Here is a 20,992-nt window from a genome sequence, read left to right on the forward strand (position 1 = left end):
AAGGGGAAGGGATTAGTCAAATAACATGTATGAATGACCCATGGACCACCGTGTGGGGATGGGCTGTGGAAGCAGAGGCTGAGCTGGGCAGAGGAGGGCAACAAGGGAAAAAGTGGGACACCTGTAATAGAATAACAATTAAAAAATAAATAATAGCTAAAACTTTATATATCCTTTTAAAACATGAAAATTCAATACTTATTAGGCAAGTCACACAAAGTTGTTTAGAGCAATAATTAAAAAAAAATAGCATTTTACTAGTGTGAAATGTCACAGAATTCAAATCACAACTTTTTCAGATGATTCAAGTGTTTTATCTCACACAATAAGGTCTGGTCAGTTTTAAGATAAAATTCCTCCTCTGGATACTCTATTCTCAATCAAGTCCTTCTTTATCACCACAGCGTGATAGGATAGCTGGCTATGATGGTACTACCACAATGGTTGTTCCAGTCTTTGATCATCTTTATGTAGCTATTCATGCCCCAGTCTGTAACCCAGCTGTTCTTGACAAGTCAGTATTTATTGTTATGTAATCTGCTCCTTCAAAGTCAAAGCCACACACACCAGAATGCCATGATTCAGATCTTCTCTGCTACAGTCTGAATCATAGTAAATGCCTTCTTTATAGAATTCGGAGATATCTTGGACTGCATCTATACCAACAGAGATGGATGCCACAATTGCCCCTGCCATCAAAAGGGACTTCTCCTGCCTACAGGTGTCCACAAAGCCAATGTCATTGGCAGCAGAATATTCAGGCTCATATTTGCAGGATTCAACCTTTGCATAATACCAGGATTCCTCTGAGTCCAGGCCTCATTGTCCATGATGGAAGGCACAATCTTAATAGCCACCATTATAGCCCTCGTTACCTTGAGACTGAGAGAAGTCCGCTAGGGACTGCTCACCTATGGAATAAGTTTGCACATTCCAGAACATCTGTCCTTCCAGGGCACCAGTTGCACTAAAGTCCAGCAAAAATCACACAGCCCCTGATTCTTCACAGGAGTTACATAGCCTTTCTCTTTTCAGTCCACAAATTAGGGGCTCTCCTCAAGGAAAATTTCTTAAAATATGTTCCCTTTCTTGTGCTTCTAGTTTTGAAGGCCAGTCTAAAATATTCATTGACCATGTCGCCAAAGGCATTCATTGTCATGGTGAAGCTGTTTCCTTCAGCTGTATTTCTGATGGTGCAGTACAATCATTTCTATATTCTCCCACAGTGCTCTCCTCTATAGTTCCTCATTCACTCCACATTGTTCCCTGTGTATTGTCACCCACTGGTATCATTGTGCATCTAAACTTCCATCAACTTTTGGGCAGTCAAAAAGAGTGAAGGATTCGTGTTTCAACAATATGCAGCAGGCAGAGCTGCACAGGTGCAGTTAACTGGTATGGGTCCAGGTGTGTCTGGGGCCCACCACTACATTTTTTAAACCTTAACTCTCTACTTAGATTTGAAAACTCAGCCTAAGCTTATTGTTGTTTTTTTCCTAGCTAGTAGGATAACCAGTTTTTTTGTCATTTTTTATTTTTAAATAATGTTTATTGTATTACAGTTGTCTCAATTTTTCCCCCTTTGCCCTCCTCTACCCATCCCAACCCTCCCCCTTCTCCCATAGTCAGTTCCCACTCTGTTGTCCATGTCCATGGGTCATTCATGCAGGTTCTTTGTTTAATACTTTCTCCTTCTTTCCACCATTGTCCTCCTTCTCCATCCCCTCTAGTCACTTTCAGTCTGCTCCATGTTTCCATGCCTATGGTTTATTTTGTTCATTAGTTTATTTTGTTGAATAGGTTTCACTTATAGGTGAGATCATATGGTATTTTTCTTTCACCGACTGGCTTATTTCACTTAACATAATGTTCTCTAGGTTCATCCACATTGTTATAAAAGGTAGGAGTTCCTTCTTTCTTTTTTTTAATGCAAATTGATTTAATTTTTTTGAATGTCAAAATCCATTATAAAATATTAAAAACTTTAAATCCATTATAAAGTCTCAGAAATTAAAACAATATGACACCAGCACATAAAGTAGATCAATGAAATAAAATGAGCATTCTAGAAACAAATGTATATGTTTGTCTAACAATGTAACATTTGATTAAATTGATACTTCAAATAAATGGGGAAAATAAAGCTTATTCAACAAATAAGGTGCATGGACTGTTACTACTGGAAATAAAACAAATATATAGCCCTAGTTCACACATTATACAAAAAATATTCAGGTGAGTTAAAAATCAATATGTAGAATCTAAGGAGTTTGAAGAGAAAATACAAAATAATATTTTTCTTACCCTGAAGTAACATTCAAACTCAGAAGCTATAAAGTAAAATATTGACAATATGACTATATTAAACATTTAACTATACAGTAATAGACATATGTAAAAAAGTTAAAGGACAAGAAATAGGACAGGAAAGTATTTGCAACACATCTGAAAAAGGGTTAATAGGTTTTTTGTTTTGTTTTGTTTTTTAGGGAAAAAATTCTACAAACATTTAATCAAAAAGGGGATAAAGAATACCAAAAAGTCATTTAAAGCTTTTTAAAAAGGCAAGAAATATATAAAAACAGGTTTAGTTTCAAAAAATAATAAAGTAACAATTAAAATAACACTTTATTGTCAAGATCAGATTCCTAAGTATTAAAAATATTGGTCATATCAAGTATTGGTGACTGTGAAAGGAACTGGGTATTCATAGACTCTTTTTCTTCATCTTCTTAATGCAGTCCCTTTAGCATATTTTGCAATGCTGGTTTGGTGAAGGTGTATTCTTTTAGCCTCCTTTGGTCTGGGAAACTCCTTATTTTGCTTTCCATTTCAATTGAGAGCCCTGCTGGGTAGAGCAGTCTTGGTTGCAGGCCTTTGCTTTTCATTCTTTAGAATATTTCTTGCCATTCTCTTCTGGCTTGTAGTGTTTCTGTTGAGAAGTGAGCTGCTAGCCTTATCAGGGCTCCATTGCTTCCTTTAGGATTCTCTGTTTGTCTTTGATATTTGCCACTTTAACTATGATGTGTCTTGGAGTGGGCCTCATTGGGTTCCTCTTAAATGGGACCCTCTGTACTTCTTGGACTTGTATGACTTCTCTCCTCCAATTAGGGAAGTTTTCCATCATTACTTTTTCAACAGGTTCGCTATCCCTTGCTCCTCTTCTTCTCCATATGGTATCCCTATTATATGGATGTTATTATGTTTCAGGTTGTCCTGCATTTCCCTAAATGCCTCTTCATTCTTTTTGAGTCTTTTTTCATTTTCTTTCTCTTTGGGAGCTCTTTTTCATCTTACCTTCCAGCTCAGTGATTCGTTCCTCTGTTTCATCTAGCCTGCTTTTGATTCTATCTGTTGTGTTCTTCAATTCAGAAACTGTCTTCTTCACTTCCTCTTGCCTCTTGTTGATAGTTTCTATGACTTTTCTCATGCTGATATAGTTTGCATAAGTTCCTTGTAGTTTCCCTATAGGTTTTGGTAATTCTCTCTGAGCTCACTGAGCTCATTGAGCTTCCTTAGAACCATTGTTTTGAACTCAATATCTGATAGTTTACTTGCCTCTGTTTCATTTAGTTCTCTTTGTGGGGATTTCTCCTTTCTCTTCAATTGGGGGGTGTTTCTTTGTCTTCCCATTATTTGTGAGACTCTTCTTGTTTGCTTCTGCTTCTTAAATTGATCTGTCTTGATTTCCTGACTTTGTGGTGTGAACTTCTATGGTAGGAGGCTGCTATTTTTCCTTTCTGGATCTGCCTCTAATGATGTCAGATGTTGACCCTGTCTGACCTCAGGCAGTCTACTCGAAACTTCCAGGAATCTACTGTCTGTGGCTGTCTCCTCCAGCTGTTAATCTAGCCACTCTGCACTCAGCAGGCTGGCTTAGACACCACAGGGCAGGGCCAAGCCTCTCCTGGGGGCAAGGCTATTGTGCCCACGCCCATGCTGTTGCTGCTCAGGGGAGTGGTCTGCCTGAGCCAGATGGCTGCTGCCATTTTAGGGAGGAGTCAGTTCTGGGATCCTGCCGGCTACTCTCTCTGTTCTCTCCCCAAAACCTCCATCTCCACTTTCCTCAAGTGTCTCTACATCACTATGTACACCCTTTAGCCAGAAATCTATCTGTGGCTGCCACTCTGTACTCAGCAATCGGGCTTTAGCACTACTGGGCCAGGGCTGAGTCTCTCCTGGAGGCAGGGCTATTGCATCCTCTCATGCTGTTGCTGCTCAGGGGTGTGGTCTGCCTGAGCATGATGGCAGCTGCAGTCTGGGGGATGAGTCAGCACTGGGGTCCCACCAGCTATTCCCTCAGTTCTCTCCCCAAAGCCTCCTTCCCCAGTCTCTCCTTAGGCATCTCTAGCCCACTCTGCCTCTGCTTTTGCTGAAGACCTGGGTAAGTGGCTGCAAATAAAAATTTATGTGTTGGCCCTTTAAACTGCTCTTTGCATCTCCAGCCACCTGTCTCTGGCAGAGAGCAACCCTGCTGCTTTTTGCAGCTGGCTGTTTTCTGTGTACTTTTTGGGCTCTGGTGCTGGAGGCTGAAGATCCCCACTTATGGTTTAGACCAAGCTCTTCTCAGGGGGATACAATTGGCCATTTCAATATCCTTCTGGTATTGCCATCCACAGGTGCCCCACCCACCTTCTCAAGTCTCTACCACACTCCTTACCAGTTAGGTTGTGCTAAAGCTGATTTTTCTGTCTGTCCAAGGTTAAAACACTTCTCTCTCCATTGTTCAGTTGTTTGTTCTGGGTAATTTCTCCACGATTTAGTTGTAATTCCAGATTGGTCCTGGGACGAGGTCAGTGTGACCCACTCACTCCTCTGCCATCCTGATTCTCCAAGAACTCAGCCTAAGCTTGTTAACAGTCATGGCTGTTACCAAAGGGACAGAAATGGCTTTAGCTTCAGAAAGGTAATGGAAGTGATAAGATGAACACTATGCTTTTTTTAATGTACAGTTCTGTTAAGTATCCAGAAATAGCATGTGTTTACTCTCAGTCTTTTGTTGTCTTTCAAGTGAACACTGCCTCTATTTAAAAAGTAAACTTCTGATCTATTTCACTAAAACCATGGATAACGAATGTATATATGGGGAAAAACATGTGTGGTTCTAGACATATGCAAAATCAATGCAGTAAATTTTTACCTGTGAAGGTAATATTGGTTGAAATGTTCTTGAAAATTTACTTGTCATTTCAACTCTTAAAATGACTTTTTTGCCATTCATGATTCATTTGTCATTTTGACTTTCATCTCCATACTTATTAGTTGAGAATTTTAAATCCCCCAAATATCCCAAGTCCAAAATACAAATAAATGTCATCAAAGAATTTAAACATTTCAGAGGGAGTCCCAGATGACTCAGAATTCGAATTTCACTTTGGAGAGGAGCATGCTGGATATTAACAGAAGTAAAATCACACAATACTGAAAACATTATGGTTGGTACTGATAGTCATTACTAATAATTCTTTTTCTGGAAGAAATTCCTGACAGCCTTTCTTCATTTTAATTCATGGCTAATTTAGTTGGTGAAAGAATGTTGCAAAAGTCATTCATCCAGCAGCCATTTATTGAAAGCCTACTATATATGATCTGTGTGCTATATAACACTGTAGCAACCAGCCATACTACTGAGCACTTGAAAGATGGCTAGTGTGATTGAGTAATTAAATTTTTTAATTTATTTAATTTTAGTAAATTTAAAGTTAAGAAATGATTCTCAATTCAGTGATTGGAAGACTTTTAAGTATTTTTGGAACAATTTAGGGGCATAAATCTACTTTTTACCTCTAAATTTTATGAAGTGCAAATACAGTTCAAGTATTTACAATAAAAACTTAGCAATTTTTTCCAAGTTAAGAGGTACTATAAGTGTAAAATATGCTTTTGAAGACTCAGTACAAAAATCATTGAAATATCTAATTAATATATTGATTGCATACTGAAATGATAATTTTTTTTGTATTTGGGGTTAAATAAAATATCTTATTAAAATTATTTTCACCTGTTTCTTTTCATCTTTTAAAAATGTGGCTACCAAAAATTTTAAATAACATATGTGGCTTGCATTATATTTCTATTGGACAGCTCTGTGCTAGAGACTAGAGATAGAGCAGAAAATGATTTTGTCTACTCCTTGGTCTCCAGAAGCCTATGACTTCAACTCTAATTAACCTAAGCTATTTGTTCTCACCATATTTCTTAGCTGTCAGTTATCCCACATATCCCAACTAGTACACAAATACCCGTACGTGCCGTTGAGTCTAAAGATTGATGTATGGATAAATCAACACAAATGCATTCATCCTACTAAAAAAAGTCAATTCAAAGGAAATATTATACTGATGCTAGAATAAAAACATAACTTTTTTACATATGATTACTAATAAATTCTCATTGTTCTTTATTTTCAATGCTCTCAAACTTTCATCCTTTCTTAGAATTTAATGATACCCTGCCTGACCCAAGTTCCATACATCTCTGAACTTATTCATTAAGATTTGAATATAGTCTAAAGAAAGGGGAATTTATTAGTTATCTATTACTGCTTAACAGATTACTCAAAAATTTAGCAGCTTAAAGCAAGGGGCAATTGTTATCTCAAAGTTTTTCTGGGTCAGGAATCTGGGTGTGGCTTAAGTGAGTTCATCTGGCTCTGAGGCTCCCACAGGCTTCAATTTAAGTCAGGCCTACAGGACTGACTGGGGAGGATCATCTTCTAAACTCACATTCTGTGGCTGTTGTCAGACCTCGTGTCCTCACTGGCTGTTGGCCAGAGACATTATTTTTTTGTCAAATGGACTCTCATGAGGAAACTCACAATATGTCATTGGACTTCCCTCAGAGCAAGTGAATGAGAGAGTATAGAGGGCAAGCAAGATAAAAGCCTTCATTTTTCTGTAACCTAACCTCAGAAATGTCATCCTGTCACTTCTGCCATTTTTTGTGTGTTAGAATTGATTCATTAGGTCCAGCCTACAGTGAGGAGACGTAACAAGGTCCAGCCTACAGTGAGGAGAGGTTGCACAAGGGCATGAACACTAGGAGGTGGGGATCCTTGGGATCATTTTAAAGGCTGCCTACCCCAGGGAATAAACTAGTCAGGAACCATTTCAACTTCAACAAAAATCCTTTAATGAGCCCTTAAATAATGGAGACTGACTGAAGCAAAGACATTCTTTAGATAAAGCAACTCTTTTCAAATTGTTAACCATAAATCTTGGAGATGTAATCAAATGTTTTAAGACCTGTGTATATATATATAGTGTAATACTAACTGAAGACATTTGGTTATTGTTTGCTGGAATGCTGGGACTTTTAGGATTATGTTCATAATTTTTGAGGAAAAATATATATGAAGTATGGTCCATCTCTAAAATCATAATTGCATCATTAAAATTCTCTGAAACTTGGGAGGCAGAAGGCAAAGGGGGAATAAATGGGGGCGGAAAGAGACTTTGCTTTGGGTGGTAAGTGCATGATGCAGTGTGCAAGGATGTATTATAAAACTGTACACTTGAAACCTGTATGATATTGTTAACCAATGTCACCACAATAAATTCAGTTCAAAAATTCCCTGAAAGTCGTATTTTAAGAATCCATAGCCAGACGTGCTCAGGAATATTTTTTTTTTCATAGGCAAATGATGGTTAGTCACCCTTCAAAGCTTTCCCATGTAACTGGCAAAGTTCAAGCATTCCTACTGTTTTTTCCTAGGGTGAAAACGTGCTGCTCTAAGAATGACACCCAATTCCCATTTCAAAGTAAAGCCCTTATATAAAATCGATCCCCCTCCTTTTGTTTAACGAACTCATCTCTCATTATACCTCAACAGCAGTTTTCCACAATGACCTAACTCCTCCAACTCACCTCTCCCTATAGAGTTGTCACATAGCTGTCATCTTGATTGATAATAGAGCCTTTCTATTTCTCTGTATCAAAACACATTTGACCTTCTCCTTCTCTTTAAAAGTCTGCTGAGGCTCATGTTCCAGATTAACCACAGCAGATTGTTATTCACACAAATCTAATTAGACTTGATGAAGGTACAGACGAGGGAGGGGTTGAGAGTTGCTGTTAGTTTGGTGTATTGAAATTTAAGATTTCATAGGTAAAGGATTTTCAAGATGTGATCATAGAAATGAATTAGTAAATTGTGAAAAAAGGTTGGCAGTGGCTAAGAGGAATGTATACTATACTAGATTTTAATTTTTAAAAAATGGTTTGAAGATGTAATGGGCCAAATAAAGACTGGGCTGTATAAATTATTGTGGCAGGTTCTCATCTCCTGATGCCAAATCTATAACCTATGATCTTAAATACACATCACAGCCAGCCTGAGCTTCTCTTAGACAAGTAAACTTGCAAGTCTGGGAAAGTACAAAAATAAGTTTTTAGGTGGTAAAAAATTGATATAAAATTATAATGGTTATATTTTTCTACAGCTCTTGTGATAAGTTTTGTAATCATTGTTATAGTTTCTATGTTTTATTCATCATTTGAGATATTTGATATGTAAGAGAATCTCACATAGTAAACTTACATATTCTTAAGTGGTGGATACATATACATATTTAACAAATTAAATTTATAATTAATGTTTATTTCTTAAATCTACAAGTTTTGCCTCATTATGCATATAAATACTCCTTAAATGCTGAGGAAGTTTGATTAGACTTTATTAGATATTTGAAGGGCTACAGAGGAACACATTTACTAAATGTGTGACTTATAGTTTGAAATGTCTAAGAGAATTTGGTAAAAGTGTTAAATGTTTAGAGAGACTTAACAATAAATTTAAAATTAGCAATTTAAATTTATAAGATGATTATTAATCAAGTACAAGTAAAAGTGAGTCTTTTAAATTTCAAGACAAGTTATATTAGATTTATAAATAAAATAAGATGTGTAAGTTGAGCTCAAAGGCTTCAAAAATTTTAATTCTAAAATTTGCCAATATAACTGACTATTAAATAAAATAAAAGAGCAGTAAAATGCCCAACAATGTGGATTGGTTACATAAATTATGATTCATCCGTATGATGGAGTTTTTAACTATTAGGAATAACTTTGTAGAAAAATCAACATGGACATTTGATTTTTTGAAAAGCAAACTATGGAAAAGCATGTGTAAGATGATTGTATTTTTCAATTCTAATTTTTTAAAATCTACATGTATGTATACATAGATATATAGAGACAAATCTGAATGGACTAATATCAAATTGGTCATTGTCACTAGTTGGTATTCATAGGTATTTGTGTATGATTGTATACTTCCCAATTTTTTGTATTAAACATGAATACTTCTATTCTTTTTAAAAGAGGGGGAAAAGGGCTAATAATGTATAGTGTGTACGTAATGGTGTGTAATGGTAACAATTAAGAGTTAGAAGGATACCCCAATTCCAGCTCCATTATATATAGATTTGGGGAAAATAAGTAGCATTTGAGTGGGTATAGGGAAGTAAAGCCAGGGCTCTAAGGCCCAGGGGTGGAGGTAATGTTTTGTAGAGACTTGACCATTGTCTATCAGGATCCTGTTATACCTGACACATGTTTCCATCTAAGTCCCCATAACACTTGGTGTATTTGTTTATGTGACTAACCATATTAGAGTATATACCTCTTTGAATATAAGAATCCTCTTTCTCACCTGTGCAATCCCAGTGCCTAGCACATAGGAGACATTCAGTAAGGGTTTGTTGAAAGAGGGAATGAAGAATAACTACTTTTTTAAAAGGTTTTATTTATTTATTTTTAGAGAGAGGGGAAGGGAAGGGGAAAGAGAGGGAGAGATACATCAGTGTGTGGTTGCCTCTTGTGTGCCCTCTGCTGGGGACCTGGCCTGCAACCCAGGCATGTGTCCTGACTGGGAATCAAACTGGTGACATTTTGGTTTCCAGGCCAGCACTCAATCCACTGAGCCAGGGCAGAATAACTATTTCTTTTATTGCCTCTCCATTTGAAAATACCTGCTCTGATTTAAAGACACCCCCCCCCTTTAAAAAAAAACGCAACTTGCTCCAATGTATTGCCTTAGAAACTTAGCACAATGATTGAAATTCTGCTCACTCAGGCAAAGTTTTTTAATTAAAGCACCATCTCTGAAGACCCCACTCTTGAACTCTGTCCATCCTCATGAGTGGCAAAATGACCAAGAGTGTTGGATTATAAGTATCATTGTATTGTACCCTCTACTTTTGTAGAGGTTTGAAAATTTCTATATTAAAAAGTGTTTTAGAAACCTGTCAAAAAATTCAACATCATGCAACAAACATTTAATGACTTATGAGAACATACCCTACGCTAGTCATTGTGTTAAGGTCTAGAATACAAGTGTGAATAAAAGTTAGGGGTGTGGGTGGGGTGTGGGTCACAGTGGGATAAGCATACAGTACAATATACAGATATGAGATGTTAAATGACTGTTTCCAGTCAAGATGGCCATGTAGGTAATCATGGTACTCACATCCTCCCACAGCCCCATCAAAATTACAACTAAAGAACAACCATTATTCACAACTGTCTGAAATCTAGCTAAACAAGAGTCCTGTAACTAAAGATATAAATGTGAAGACTATATATTTTTATTCAGCATTGTTTTTTAAAATCTTTCTCCCATTTTAAAAATGAATTGTTTGAGAGCTCTGATGTAAAACTTCTCATAAAATAAAATACAGATTTATTTTAACCAAATACTTACCCAAGCAAGGAAAGATTTCAGACCTTTGAACCATTAAGGTTTGGCAGAATAGTTATAATTTTAGGTTATATGATGACTTGGGGGTAGGAATTTTTAAAAAAGATTCAAAATGAAAAATAAATAAACACCACAAGTTAGTGTCAATTACAACTGTTTGGCAGTTTCATATCTTTAGAAATGTTTTCTAAACCTATGCTACTAGCATTTAACATTAACACTTGTGTACTTCAGGAGGGAATTCTACTCTCAGCTTAAAAGTTGTATGAATACATCCTACCCACTCACCCCATTTTTTGGTTTTGGATAAACATTAGGGGTGTTGGTCTCAAAACTGTGAAGCAGTATGCCAAGAAAGTCAATATTGGTAAAGACATTAATAACCTCACTTGAATTTAAACCAGCTTTAGATAGGAAAAAAAATCTAAGTCCCCTCATGTTCTTTTTCAGTGGGGTAGCACATCCCATATTTTAGAATAAGTAGGGGTTCCTAGCTTAAATAAAAATAGCATTTCATGTATAATTGTGTGAAGGGTTTACAGATAAAGTTGGACTTCTGATACATTGTTGTGGTACCTTCTGCTTTAATATTAAACAGATTGTTTTGTAACTAACAAAATGGATCAAAATGGCTGGTTTCTTTTTTTTTTTTTAATTAATTTATTTACTTTTTAAATACATTTGTCTCTGCCTTCCCCCCACCTCTTTCCCTTGCCCCCTCCCACCTTCCCTCCCTCAGCTCTTCCCCTTTGGTTTTGTCCATGAGTCCTTGCTATATGTTCCTTGACTTTCCCCTTCCCTTCCCTTTCCCTGCCCCCCCCCTTCCCTCTTGTCTCTGTTGATTTCTTTTCCTTTCAGTGTTGCTGGTCATATTTTCCTTGCTTCTTTGCATTGTTGGTTAGGTTCCGCTTATAGGTGAGATCATATGGTATTTGTCTTTCGCCCCCTGGCTTATTTCGCTTAGCATGATGCTCTCCAGTTCCATCCATGCTGTTGCAAAGTTTAGTACTTCTTTTTTTCTTTCTGCTGCGTAGTATTCCATTGTGTATATGTACCATAACTTTTTGATCCAGTCATCTACTGATGGGCATTTAGGTTGCTTCCAACACTTGGCTATTGTCAATTGTGCTGCTATGAACATTGGGGTGCATAGGTTCTTTTGTATTGGCGTTTTGGTGTTCTCAGGGTATAGTCCCAGCAGGGGAATCGCTGGATCAAAAGGCAGTTCCATTTTCAGCTTTCTGAGGAAATTCCACACTGCTTTCCATAGTGGCTGCACCAGTCTGCATTCCCACCAACAGTGGACTAGAGTTCCCTTTTCTCCACAGCCTCGCCAGCACCTGTTGTTTGTGGATCTGTTTATGATGGCCATTCTGACCGGTGTGAGGTGATACCTCATGGTGGTTTTGATCTGCATTTCTCTGATGGCTAGTGATGCAGAGCATCCTTTCAAATGAAAATGGCTGGTTTCAATACGTAGTCACTAATGAACTAATTTTGTGTGCACCTGTGTGAGAGCGTCAAAGTCCTGTATACTTTCTTTGCATTGTTCCTCCTCTCTGGATGAAACTACACATAGTTACCAGGAAATGCAATTCTAGTTCTTAATATCAAATCAGCCGAGATTTATGAGAGGTGATATCTGAAAGAAGGATTATATCTGTCTTCTCTCACTCAATAGATAACCATCTTTGATTACCAGTTAAGATATAAAATCACTGTACTGTAAATAGTCAATGAATAAAGGCTTGGTTAAAAGAAGAGGAAGAAGAAGAGGAAGGAGAGGAAGAAGAAGACGCTGCCACATTGAGACTAGTAGGAGGGGCAAATATTCAGAACGGGTTGATCCAACACTCATGTGTGGCAGATAAAAATCAGGAGGGGGTATCTCCACTGCAGAGGTTCCCCTCACATGCAGGAGGGAAAGGTCCCCAGCACCCAACCCAGGGTTCCAGGGCCAGGAAGAAAAATAACCAAACATCCAGCTATAAAAACCACGAGTGTGGCTAAGTGAGGCAATGGGCTCTTAGATTCCCAGGCAGTTCCTCTTAAACAGCTCACACAGGGACACACATGGACTTACTCGGGTTCACTCACTCAGCTCTAGCACTGTGGTGGCAGCTTGAAAGGCACCAGGGACATACATGGAGGAACTAAATTATCTGGCATCAGGTGAGAGCTGGTGGGGCAGTTTTCTCCCAGACAGAAATGCTGGCAGAGGTCGTTGTTACTTTTCCAAGTTCTCCCCCAACAGAGCTGGCAGTTAGATACTGCCATATCTGAGTCTCCCTCAATGTGGCTCACACTGTCTACCCTGTCCTGGTGACTCCTTGAGACCTTGCCCCACCCAGTTTGCAGGCCCACCAAGCTGTTTCCAGTGGCATTTCCATACAAATGACCTGTCTCAGCTCATGCTCCAGACTTAACTAAAATCTCTCAAACAAGCAGCATCTGGCCTTGGAGTGTCCTGTACCTCTTGCTAAGTGGCCCCAGGCCCAGCACTAGCAGAAACCAGTCTTGGTTCACAACATGGCCTCTCCCAGGCACCTCCAAGTCCAGCAGAAGTAGCAGTCATCTGTAGATCATTTTGTAACACATGCCAGGAGGCACCAGGTAGAACACAGGTGCTTGGCATGCACCTCTGGGAAGCCCTGGTGCCAGCATACATGGTAGACAGCTTCAGAGCATACCAAAGCACCACCCAACCACCTCCATAAGCAACACACTCAAGGGGCAGAATCGCAGGGTCACAGGAATCCTGTGGAAGTATGCCCTGCTCTATAGAGTGGGACCTTGTACAGCTGATCTTTCACAATGGTCACAACCAGTCCTTGCGGCCAATTGGCCTGGGGGTAAATCCCTCCCATTGACATTCCAACAGCAATCAAGGCTCAACTACAATAAGAGGGTGTACACAGCCCACACAGGTGGGGGAGTATACCTGAAGGGTTCTGCCTGGTTGATCAGGGAGGCTGTGCCATTGGACCCTACAAAACATGTACTACATTTGTTCACTTTACCAAGCCCAGGAGATATAGCAGCTCAACCTAACACACACAAACAAACAGAAGGAGGCTGCTAAAATAAGGGGACAAAGAAAGATGTCTCAAATGAAAGAAAAGGAAAAAAAAATTCCAGAAAAAGAACTGCACAAAATGGAGACAAAACAAGCTAGTAGATGCAGAATTCAAAACACTGGTTATAAGGATGCTTAATGAACTTAGGGGAAGAGTAGATTAACTTAGTGAGAACTTCAACAAAGAGATAGGAAACATAAAAATGGAACTAGAAAATATAAAAAAAGAGCCAGTCAGAAATGAAGCTTACATTAACTGAGGTAAAGATTACATTACAGGGAATCGACAGTGGAGTAGATGAAGCAAAGGATCAAATCAGATTTGGAAGATAAGGAAGCATAAAACACCCAATCAGAACAGAAAAAAGAATTTAAAAAATGAGGATAGTGTAAGGAGTCTCTGGGACACCTTCAAGTGTACCAACATTCACATCATGGGGCTTCTGGAAGGAGAAGAGAGAGGGAGAGAGAGAGGAATTGAAAACATATGTGAAAAGTAATAATAGAAAGCTTCCCTAACCTGATTCAGGAAATACACATACAAGTCCAGGAAGCACAGAGGGTCCCAAACAAGATGAACCCAAAGAGGCCCACACCAAGATACATAAATCAAAATGCCAAAGATTAAAGACAAAAAAGGAACCTAGAAAGAGCAAGACAAAAGCAGTTAGTTACCTACAAGGGAGATCCCATAATGCTGTCAGCTGATTTCTCAACAGAAACTTTGCAGGCCAGAAGAGAATGGCAAGAAATATTCAAAGTGATGGAAAGCGAAGACCTATAACTAAGATTATTCTACCAGCAAAGCTATCATTTAGAATGATAGGACATATAAAGAGCTTCCCAGACAAGAAAAAGCTAAAGGAGTTCATCACCACCAAACCAGTATTACATAAAATATGTAATTAAAAATTTTTTTTAGCCCTGGCTCGTGTGGCTCAGTGGATTGAGTTCTGGTCTGCAAACAAAATGGTTGCCAGTTCAATTCCCAGTCTAGGGCACATGACTGGGTTGCAAGCCAGCTCCCCAGCAGGGTTGCACACAAAAGCCAACCACACATTGATGTTTCTCTCCCTCTCTTTCTCCTTCCTTTCCCTTCTTTAAAAATTAGTTAATTAAAAAAGTTTTTTAATCCTCATCCAAAGATATGCTTATTGACTTAAGGAGAGGAGGACAGAGAGAAGGAGAGAAATATTGATGTAAGAGAGAAATACCAATTGGCTGCCTCCTGTACACATGCTAACTGGGGATCGAACCTGCAAGCTATGTCCAAACCGGAATAAATTCTGCAAGCTTTTGATGTGTGGGATGATGCTTCAACCAATTGAGCCACCTTGCCAGGGCTACGTAAAATCTTAAATGGCTACTTTCAGAAGAAGGAAAAAAAAATTAAAAATATGAATAATAATATAGCAATAAATACATATCTATTGACAACTGAATCCAAAAAACAAAATGGACACGCAGAGCAGAAACATATTCATAGATACAGAGAACATTTTAATGGTTGCAAGATGGGACAGGGTTGGGGGGATAGATGAAAAAAGTAAAGGGAATAAGAAGTACAAATTGGTAGTTACAGGATAATCATGGGGATGTAAAGTACAACATAGGGAACACAGTAATATTGTAATGACTAGGTATGGTGTCAGGTGAGTACTAGATTTATCAGGATGATCACTTAATAAAATTATACAATGTTTGATCACTGGATTGTACACCTGAAACTAATATAATATTGTATGTCAACTATAATTTAAAAATAAAGAAAAAAGAAAGAAATAAGAGGATCTACCTAACTCACAGCTGGGGTGATGTGAGGAGACAGATAGAGTAGTCCTGGATGATTCTAGAAGGTGAATAAGAGACTGAAAGGGGCAAGGCAAATGGTGAAAAGGGAGATTGGGTCATTCTAGACAGAGACAACACGGAGCATCAAGACATGGAAACCAGGCAGGACAAAGTGAGTTTGAAGTTCTAGTTCACTATAACTCTAACTTCAGGTTATATATGGAGGAATAGCGGGAATGAAAATAGAGTATAGGCTGAACTGTCGCTACAAAAAGACCTCAAGATCCAGTGGATTAAATATGATCAAAGTTTATTCCGCTCAAGTAGCACAAGTAGCAGTCACACATGGTCAGTTTTGATTCCTCCACTCAAGCCTTCAACATCAAATTATTTTGAAGAAAATCCAAAACTTTAAATAAATTTTCACAGTTTTATAAAAAATCTAATTGGCATACTATATAATTCACCTATTTAGTGTGCAATTCAATGGTTTTTAGTATATTTACAGGGTTATGCAATCATTACCATAATCTAATTTTAGAACATTTCATCATTTCAAAAGAAGCCTTGCACCGATTAGGTATCATTCCCTATTCCCACCCACTAAACCTTCTCATTTTTTATCACTTTATCTGTAAATATTTCTTATGTGTTTCTAGAAAGATAGGAACTACTTTTAAAATACATACCATAATATCATTGTCACACAAAAAGTTTACACAATTTAATGTCTAAAATAAAATCAGTGGTCATATTTTCCTATTTATAATTTTCCAGTTTGTTTGTTTAAATCAGGATCCAAGTAAAGTCCTTAATTTGTACATTGCAAATTGCTTGATATATCTGTTAGGGATTTTTTTATCTATTAGACAATCTTTCTTTTTTTTCTTAAAAATTTTTTGTTAAAGAAACTAGGTTATTTGTTCAATGAAGTTCCTTGGGGTCTGGAATTTTCTGATTCTAGTATTGTGTGCTTGTTAACCCTGCTTCACTGTCCCCTGTATTTCCTATAAACTGGTAGTTGATCTGGGATCTTAATCAGATTCAAGTATTGTTTGTTTGTTTAGATAAGACTACTTCAGAAGTGGAAGTACTGTTTCAAACTTCCATTTAAATTTTCTTTTATTGTGAAATGCATCATACTGCAGTATATAAAACTAAAAGTTTAAAGACTGCTAGTAAAATGAATATCCATCCCTCATCACAAAGGTTAAGAAATAGAGTATTGTCAGTGCCTTAGATTCCTGTTCATCTGCTCTAATTACACCTCCCTCTGATTTCACCCCGTTCAGAGGTAAGAACTATCCTGAGTTTTATGATAATTATCCCTTCACTTTCTTTATGCCCCTTATGAGTATCTTCCTAAAGAGAATATTGTTTGGTTTTGCCTTTACCTCTATCGTTCTATGACTTGCTTTTTGCCCCTTCCACATTGTTTTTGAGATCCATGTTGTCTCCATTAACTGTAGCCCATTGATTGTCACTGTTACATAGGATTTCATTATATTAATATACTACAGTTTATTCTCTGTGAGTGGGCATTTATTGTCCCTGATTTTTTTGATATTACAAACAATAATGCAATGAACACTCTGGTACATATCTCATGGTGCATAGGAGTTTCTCTAAGGTGCATGTATATCGAGGGGTGAAATTTCTGTGTGTAAGGTATGCATATGTTTAATTTTTAACTAATGTCAAATTATTTTTCAAAGTGCTTATACTAATTTAGATTCCCACTAACAGTGAATAAGAATTACAGATTTGAATCCTTAATAACACTTGATATTGTAAGGTTTTGGCCATTGGTAGGTTCAAACTTGATAAAAATGTGAAATTATACTATATAGTTGATATTTCAACTCAATTCACAGGATTCCTATTCAAATATTTCCTTTGCTTGACCCTTATTTTAAGAAAAATATAAAGATTTGTATTTTTTAAAAATGGCATGAAAGCATTTCACCTATGGTTGCCATTGAAAATATATCACAATTTATGAAGGGAGATATTCATGTAAATTTAGATGCTGGAGAGATGTTCATAAAATGAATGGTCACTCATGGCTATGTAGCAGCTAAGTTTCATGAGGGTAAGAATCTAGATAAAATGTATCATTTGTACTGCTAAGGGGCTAATGCAAGACTTCCATTGGACCCACAAAAACTCTTCTGTCTTCTGATTTTTCTTCCATCTTATTTCTCCTGGTTGCTTCCTGCAACTTTTAGCATTTTTTTTTTAAATAATAGCTGTCATTAATATCATGACCTCTGGAAACAAAATTTTACATTTGGGTGTTCATAACTAGCTGTGCAATGTAGGGCTCTAGATAATGTAAGGCTACCTTCCTTAGAGTGTTGTCAGGAGGAATAAATTAGGCACCATAATAGGCATGACTCTTGGCACACTTCAAAGAATGATTGGCACTATCTCAACTTCTAAGTAGGAGCCTATATCTCATACTCCAAAATTTTTCAGTCCATAAAATTTGCTTTTTCTAGATTTATTTTTCTCCGCCAATTTCCAGGGGAAATCAGGCGCTCTTAGAAACCATTCCTAATTTCTCCCATTTTACCATTGCTTCACAGAGATTTCTGCCTTGTGTCTAAAATTCTTTGAAAAAGCGGCAATAGCTTCATGATTTTGGGTCCTTGACCAGTGCCTCACCGAAGCTGATATTTTGCAAACTTAAAATCATCAGCTTTTTTTTTTTTTTAAAGCTTGAAATAATCAAGCTATAAATGAAAAGTAATGCACTCAGATCTGGGCAATCGGAAGATTCACTGGCTCACAATTCTTCCCATCACCAGCCTGCTTTATATCTCACTTAACTCATGCCTCTTCCTCTAGTTCTGACCTAAGATAGACACTTAATTTTTTAAAAAACTTTTAATTGTGGTAAAATGCACATAACATGAAATTTACCAGCTTAACCATTTCAAAATGTACAGTTCAACAGTGTTAAGTACATGCACACTGTTGTGCAGCCATCACCACCGCCACCTCCAGAACTCTCTTCATCCTGCAAAATTGAACCTCTGCCCTCATTAAACAACAACCCTCTATTCTCCCTCCACCAGTCTCTGGAAGCCACCATTGTACTTTCTGTCTGTATGAATTTGACTACTCTAGGCATCCCATATAAGTAGAATCATATGGTTTTTGTGTGTTTGTGGCTGGCTTACTTCTCTTAGGATGTTCTCAAGGTTCATTCATGTTGTAGCATGTCAGAATTTCCTCCCTTTTTAAGGATGCATAATGTTCCATTACAAGTATCTACAGAATTTTGTTTATCCACTCATTCAATTTTGTTTATCCATTTATCTGTGGATGGACATCTGGATTGCTTGCACCTTTTGGCTATTGTAAATAATGTTGCTATGAATATGGGTGTGCAAATATTATATCTCTTTATGACACTGCTTTTAATTCTTTTGGGTATATACAGTTTTATTTTTAATTTTTTTTCCAGAAGCTGCCATACTGTTTTCCATAGTGGCTGCACCATAGTACACACTTTTAAATAAGTTTCTGTCATGCTCTGGGAGGGGGGATTATTTTACTGTAGACTACAGCCCAGTAAAAGGATCGTATGTCCGAGAATGAACGCTGTCAATTACCATACTTTATCAGGAAATTATTAAAAGCATGGAATTTCTAGAATTTAGACACACTATAAACCATTTGGTCCATTCATCTCATTTGAAGGTAAGTCAAGTGAGAGGAGGAAAAGACATGGCTTGCGAAGGGCAAAGCGCTGGTTAACTGAGGAGTCAGAACTGGCATCCAGGGCTTTCCAAACTTAAATTTACTGCAAATAAAATAATTTTCAACTCAAAATATTATACAATGAAGAAGAAGCATTATGGGTTGGATAATTCAAAACAATCTCTGGTGGCACTGTGTTTTGCTTTTGTTTCTTTAGCTGGTTCTCAGCTTCCCGAATTGCCTAGATTGACAGTGAAACCGAGTCTGTTTTTCTTGCTGCCGCTGCTGACCTGGTCCCGGGCACTGTAGAAGATGGTGGGGGAAAACAAGGAAGACCACTGGTCAGTCAAGATCCACCGAGGGTGGACCGCAACCTTCTGCTAGCCTTCGCGCTGGCCAGGGCCGCAGGGGTAGCACGGATTTAGCTCCCATTCTGGGGCCTCAAGGACCCCTATGCACAATGAGGGCGCTTTCTGGTTCTCTGATGTCCCCACGCTCCTGCATACAGAAGAGGGTGTTCAGGGACTCCTGGGAGCGAGTCAACTCTTGCCGAGCCGCCTTCCCAACCAGACTGCCCTGGTGGCGCGGTGCCCAATTCCCCCTGCCACCGCCCGGGAGCCCCAGGCGCCGCGGAGCGCAGGGTGCGGACACGGGGGCACGTGGGCTCGGCCGCTGCGCTGCGCCAGGCACCCGCTCCAGGCTCGGCCCAACCTCTGGGCGCCCGCCTCAGCCCCTGCCAGTGCTGAGAGAGATCCAGCCCCTTTCCACTTTGCACCAGTCCGAAGGAATTTGCGGTCGGTGACGCGCATCCTTAAGCGAGTCACCTGCAGCGCAGGGCGCGCCGTTCTGGGCAGCATCACAGAGCAGGGCCAGCGCGGCCTGGGGACCCCGGGCTCCGGAGGCCATGCCGGCATTGGCGCGCCTCGGCGGTCGGCTGTCGCTGCTCGGTAAGGCCCCGCTCGCCCGCTCACAGACCCCGCAGCCCCCCGGCGCGGCCTCAGCCCCCAGACCACACAGGGGCCGGCGCGCACCTGGCCGTCCCCACTGCCGAGCGCGTCTCCCCGCGCCTTCCCTGGCTCCCGTGCCCCTCCCCTCTGTCGCGCTCTTCGGACTCGCCCCTAACTGGTGCGGGGACCCCGCCCTGCCCACCCCAAGTCTTCATTCCTCCTCTCTAAAGTCGCTGACCGGCTTGGGCCGCGTCCCGAACCGCGGTCCGGACTCCGCGGGCGGCCTCACCGAGGATCTTCCCTGGGGCCGGGCCGCCCCACCGCCTGCGCTCACTCCCACCGCCGGCTCGGTCAGCGCGCTCAGGTGCTGGGCCCTCCGCCCGCTGTCTGCCGTCCCGAGGGTGGCGCCAGGTGGCTTCGGACCTTGCCGGGGCCGACCCTGGATACTGTAGGCTCCTGGATGGCGTCTTTAACTCTTTTGGGGTTTTTAATGTATGGAGTGAACCCCGGCAAATTCGCCCGAGTTCTCCCCCAAGGCGAGTCATTCCGAATAACGAGCACTACCCTCGCCGAATTTCGGTTGGATTAACGAATAAGTTACTTTGGGAACATTATGGAAACAAGATTTATATTTTAAAACACTAGCTACCCCTTCCTTCTCTATTCAATTTTTATTCTGGCATTAAACCCCTAGGGAGTTTTCAAGGACTCAGCCAAAACAAACAAACAAACAAACAATCAAACAAAAAACAAAACCCAACCTATTCTGTG

At 39.3% G+C, this 20,992-nt stretch overlaps 1 protein-coding gene and 1 pseudogene across 1 annotated transcript in view; one reads left to right on the top strand and one right to left on the bottom strand.

Moving 5' to 3' along the window:
• Positions 1-395: 395 nt before the first annotated feature.
• LOC129073461 (procathepsin L-like) lies at positions 396-20,180 on the bottom strand (annotated as a pseudogene).
• The window catches only part of FLT3 (fms related receptor tyrosine kinase 3), a 58,350-nt gene continuing 57,526 nt past the window's right edge, over positions 20,169-20,992 (top strand). The window contains exon 1 of the mRNA XM_054577059.1: positions 20,169-20,221. Within this exon, the coding sequence (XP_054433034.1) occupies positions 20,179-20,221 (43 nt within the window). The 5' untranslated portion in view covers positions 20,169-20,178. The remainder of the gene's footprint in view (positions 20,222-20,992) is intronic.

Source organism: Pteronotus mesoamericanus, unplaced genomic scaffold (genome assembly GCF_021234165.1).
Source record: "Pteronotus mesoamericanus isolate MK-2021 breed Mesoamerican mustached bat unplaced genomic scaffold, CSHL_Meso_final contig_41, whole genome shotgun sequence".
Classification (NCBI taxonomy): domain Eukaryota; kingdom Metazoa; phylum Chordata; class Mammalia; order Chiroptera; family Mormoopidae; genus Pteronotus; species Pteronotus mesoamericanus.